This window comes from Hippocampus comes, unplaced genomic scaffold (genome assembly GCF_001891065.2).
Source record: "Hippocampus comes isolate QL1 unplaced genomic scaffold, H_comes_QL1_v1.1 scaffold67, whole genome shotgun sequence".
Lineage (NCBI taxonomy): Eukaryota > Metazoa > Chordata > Actinopteri > Syngnathiformes > Syngnathidae > Hippocampus > Hippocampus comes.
In genome coordinates, this window is record NW_017805221.1 from 585,052 (window position 1) to 590,251 (window position 5,200).

General features: G+C 46.9%; 1 protein-coding gene across 2 annotated transcripts in view; it reads left to right on the forward strand.

Annotated features, from left to right (window-relative positions):
- Positions 1-6: 6 nt before the first annotated feature.
- The window catches only part of LOC109515349 (protein argonaute-3-like), a 14,539-nt gene continuing 9,345 nt past the window's right edge, over positions 7-5,200 (forward strand). For both annotated transcript variants that reach the window (XM_019869058.1, XM_019869059.1), the window contains exons 1-6: positions 7-295; positions 371-555; positions 977-1,136; positions 1,223-1,313; positions 1,419-1,613; positions 2,463-2,597. In XM_019869058.1, the coding sequence (XP_019724617.1) occupies positions 201-295; positions 371-555; positions 977-1,136; positions 1,223-1,313; positions 1,419-1,613; positions 2,463-2,597 (861 nt within the window). In that variant the 5' untranslated portion in view covers positions 7-200. The remainder of the gene's footprint in view (positions 296-370; positions 556-976; positions 1,137-1,222; positions 1,314-1,418; positions 1,614-2,462; positions 2,598-5,200) is intronic.

The window sequence follows — 5,200 nt, forward strand, 5'->3', positions numbered from 1 at the left end:
TAATGACCATGTAAACAATGTTTTGGAATAAGTGAAGGACTTTGAATTCTTTCCAGATGCATTGCTGAATGAGAGGTGTGTTTGTTCCAGCTGGTAAACGTCTGCTTGTTTGAGTCCACGACTCACAAGTACACACGGTGAGACTGCACCTGTCATTTCAGAACCGCACAGTGGCCACGCCCAGTCACGGCGTGTGGGACATGAGGGGCAAGCAGTTCCACACTGGCGTAGAAATCAAGATGTGGGCCATCGCCTGCTTCGCCACGCAGCGCCAGTGTCGGGAAGACATTCTCAAGTCGGAAGAGTGAAAACGGTTCACTTTTAAAAGACGCTGTCGGCGACTTGGTCATGTAACACAATGTTTGTTTAGGGCCTTCACGGACCAGCTCCGCAAGATCTCCAAGGACGCCGGCATGCCCATCCAGGGCCAGCCGTGCTTCTGCAAGTACGCCCAGGGAGCGGACAGCGTCGAGCCCATGTTTAGACACTTGAAGAACACCTACGCCGGATTACAGCTCATCATTGTCATTCTGCCTGGCAAAACCCCCGTCTATGGTAAGATGATGTTGTATTCACCTGACGAGCTGTATTATACCACAGTTGTTGTCCACCTGAAGTGCCGACAAAAAGAATTTATTTAAATAGTATTTGTCTGGAAAAGATGACGAGCAGCCAGAGAATTAGCAAATACATTTCCTGGTTGAATTAGAATTGGTGTTGAGCGTTCCCTTCATCATGCTTTGGACATCGTGACATCAAAGCTTTAGCGAGGCTTCCAACGGGATGTTCTCAAAGCAAAAATGACCGCTGAGCTCAGAGTCTCTCAGGGGGTCATCAGCTGGTTGCAACGGAGAGAGACTGGAAGAGTCACGAAGTCAGAAAAGTGGACTTCCTTGAAAAAGTTGCCGGACCAACCGCGAATAGCCCTCACTGTTTGTGCTCAGCGTGTAAGCTGATGCTGTATGTCCAAATCTAGCCGAGGTGAAGCGCGTGGGGGACACCCTGCTGGGGATGGCCACGCAGTGCGTCCAGGTGAAGAACGTGGTGAAGACGTCCCCTCAGACCCTCTCCAACCTCTGCCTCAAGATCAACGTCAAGCTGGGGGGCATCAACAACATCCTGGTGCCGCACCAAAGGTAAACAAACCTTCGCTTCTTTGGCTCTTGAACGCAGGCGCCCTTGGGTAATGGCCGCTGCTCATTTTGCGCGCGTCTCTTTGCAGGCCGTCAGTGTTTCAGCAGCCGGTCATCTTCTTGGGAGCTGATGTGACACATCCGCCTGCCGGAGATGGCAAGAAGCCCTCGATTGCAGCAGTAAGTTTCATTTGCTCACCCCCTGCTGCCGGAGAACAGACAGTCTCTCAAGCTCACACTTATAATGTCCCCGAGTGATGCAATGCTCTTTGTCTCCCCCACCAGGTAGTGGGCAGCATGGACGCCCACCCCAGCCGCTACTGTGCCACCGTGCGGGTGCAGAGGCCCAGGCAGGAGGTGATCCAAGATCTGGCTTCCATGGTGCGCGAGCTGCTCATCCAGTTCTACAAGTCCACACGTTACAAGCCCACCCGCATCATCTTCTACAGGGATGGAGTGTCTGAAGGCCAGTTCAGACAGGTCAGGTTCAAAGTTGGGGAGAGGGAGGAAGAGAGAGAGAGGGGTGGAGAGCAGCGGAGCGGGGTGGAGGGAGATCCATTTAGAAATTTATTTATTGGGGTGAAATTTCAGGATGAATCGAAAATGTTTTTGGCTTTGCTTTTTAGCCACAAGCACAAATGAAATTATCCATCCTTTTTCTCATCCGCTTCTCCTCATGAGGGTCGCGGGAGTGCTGGAGCCTATCCCGGCTGTCTTCGGGCAGTAGGGGGGGGGGGGGACGCCCTCAACTGGTTGCTAGCCAATTACTGGGTCACGCACAGATGAACAACCATTCGCACTCACGGTCACACCGAGGGACAATCCGGAGGGTTCCATTAACCTACCGTACGTGTTTTGGGGAATGTGGGAGGAAACCGCAGTGCCCGTAGAAAAGCCACGCAGACATGGGGAGAACATGCAAACTCCACACAGGAAGGCCGGAGCCGGAATCGAACCCTGCACCTCTGCGCCGTGAGGCTAATTAGTCGACCATCGGGCTGACTCAGCTCACGTAGGTTGCCGTGGAGAAACTGGAGGAGTCACCGAAAGGCAGAGAAGTGACCATCCTTGGAAATTGTCATTGATCAAACAAACACCTGTTATGAATGTTGCTGTTCATAGCACCTTGTTAGAGAAGAGCAAGTTGTGCATGTAATACTGAAACGCTGAACAGTTTGATGATGAGAGATGGTCCAATGAAGTTCCCCTGTAAAGATTGGAGTGCATTTTACAATTCATCCTGACATTTCGCCCGGCGGCCAGATATCCCTCACCGTTTGTGAATACCGTACGTTCTTGTTTGGTGATGTATGCCTTTTTGTTGTTTAGGTGCTGTATTACGAGCTGCTGGCCATCCGCGAGGCCTGCATCAGCCTGGAGAAGGAGTACCAGCCAGGCATCACCTACATCGTGGTGCAAAAACGCCACCACACCCGCCTCTTCTGCGCCGACCGCAACGAGCGAGTACGTCTCCTCCCGCGTTGAACAAAAGCTCTCACTCGGAATGGGCGACTTTGATTTCCTTTTGCGGCGGGGTTCCGCCGTTCGCTTTGCGTCTCTTGTTAAGTAGCGCTCGATGAAAGCATTTGGGCCCATTGAGCTGCGGAGTGGCACTTGAGGCCCCCGGAGACCGTGTCCTCGGCTTGCGCTGTTCACATGGAGCCGAAAGCTCTCGGCAGCTGAGACGGGCTCGCTTGCTCCATCAAGTCTTTAAAAAAAAATGTGTGTGTGTGTGTGTGTGTGTGTGTGTGTGTGTGTGTGTGTGTGTATATATATATAGAGAGAGAGAGAGAGACGTGTTGATATATTACAAAATATACAATAACATATTCTAATTATAATTTCTTCATCTCTTGTAAAAGCTTGTCAAATTTGTGTTTCTATTAAGTGTGAAATGCAAAGCTGCAAAATTGTGCTCCGAGTCTGAATCTGGCCTCAGAAACACACTCAGGAACCCATTGCTGTTCTTTGCACATTGGAGGAGAATGGTCTCTCAGGTTTTGGAGGCTTCTGCTGAGGTTACAGACTTCTCACACATTGTCCTGCTGGTTCAAAATATTGAGGTAAAACACATCTTCCCTCATTTTGGTGTCTGTCTAAAATCTGACAGAAAAGCTCTTTTTTTCGGATATGCTTATATTGTTTCTGTGTAACAATAACAGATAACAATTAGCTGGACAAATGAACAAAGTTGTGACTGTGTCTGGATTCTAATACTTGAGGATTTTTCCATTATAGTTAGTTTTTAAAAGAATTTTGACTTTTGATTTCAATTTCTATTGGTTTTATTGAGTTCTTGTAGGAAATGTGTTTTCTGATGGCACTGTAAGAACTGCTGCTCATCACATAATTTTTTTGATTCCTATTTGTAAATAGATATTTTTTTGACGTCTGTGAGGGTTGTCACAGGCCCACTAAGAAATACATTTGCTGTTAAGCACTTGGTTTATGATAGTTAGTTTTTATTGAGCTCAACCTTTTGTTTTTCATCCATCCACCCATCCATCCATTTTCTAATCCGCTTATCCTCACGAGGGTCGCGGGTGTGATGGGGCCTATACAGCTGTCTCCGAGCATTGGTTGCCAACCAATTGTAGACCACACAGACGAACAACCATTCGCGCCCACAATCACACCTATGAAGAATTTAGAGCATTCAATTAATTACGGTGCATGTTTTTTGGAATGTGGGAGGAAACCCGAGTACCAGGAGAAAAACAATGTGCTAACCAGTCGAGCACCATGCCGCCCCTTTTGTTTTTCATATACAGTGATCCCTCGCTCTAACGCGGTTCACTTTCCGCGGCCTCGCTGTTTCACGAATTTTTTTCAATGCTTTTAAACAGTGAAGGCGTTCTTCATCCTGATTGGCTAAGGCACTGACTGACGTGAACAGTCTCCGCACCTCGTCTCTGTACAGCTTGCCAAATTTACCTTTGCAAATTTTTGGTCTTTGGTTTCATTGTATCAGTGGCGGATGCTGGTCTGTCAAGGAGAGGAAGCTCAATTTCGGCCTACATCATAAAATGTGTCCGTTTATTTACATGTGAATTTTACTCTTCGTTTTCAAAAAAAATGAGAAGGTTGCCTTCACCATAAGATCGATGATTGGCTCATTTCGCTGTCAATCAAAAAGAGATTCAGCCTCAGACCGATCATCCGATCATTCTGCAGAAAAGCTGAGCTTCCTGGCCAGCCTATAAACGCCCACTGTCCATAGACTCCCAGAGATGCTGAGCGTCCAATGGGCGGAACAAAACCAGCATTTATCCAATAACTCGTCTCGTTTCAATGCATTGCGACAACCTACCCTGAACTCTCTCGACGCCCAACGTCCGCGCTGTAGACACTCAGTGTCCACACAGTTTAAAGGGCAGTGAAGCTGCGGGAATGAATGAGAAGAGAGTCGCCTTGTAACTAGTAATGAAAAGCTGATTCGGAACAAAAGTTGAGCGCGTTGTGGCGCATATTTAGTGAATGACATGTCCACACAATTGTATGTACACACATATATTTGATCACTTACTTTTTGACATTTTAGGGGAAGCTGAGCTTCCCTTGCAGTCTTAGAGCAATCGCCTCTGCATTGTATACATAGTTCAGTAATGTATAATAACTGTAAAAAATAAAGCTGACTATAACGTACAACTTTGTCAAATGTGCTGTATGTTTCACATACAGCACATTTGAAATTTCGTCCAGCTCACATTTTTTTTTTTTTTATAAATCCTACTTCACGGATTTCACTTATCACTGGTTCTTTTTGGAACGTACGCCCCGCGATAAACGAGGGATTACTGTACATTTGAATTTTTTTTTTAGAGCAGGTTTGTTGGTTTTAGTTTTTAAGGAGAATGGTTCGAGTGTTTGTTTTTTTTCCTCCCTTATTGATTTCCTTTCACATCTAAGAACTTGGGGCGCTGAACAGAGAACCGCCAGGCTTCCTGTTGGGTCTCGCTATATTGGTCAAACTGTTTTTGTTTCTCTGGACGGGTTGGAACTGGGAAGGTAAATTCCTTATATGTTTAACATATATGACCATGAAATCTGATTCAGATTTTTTTTTT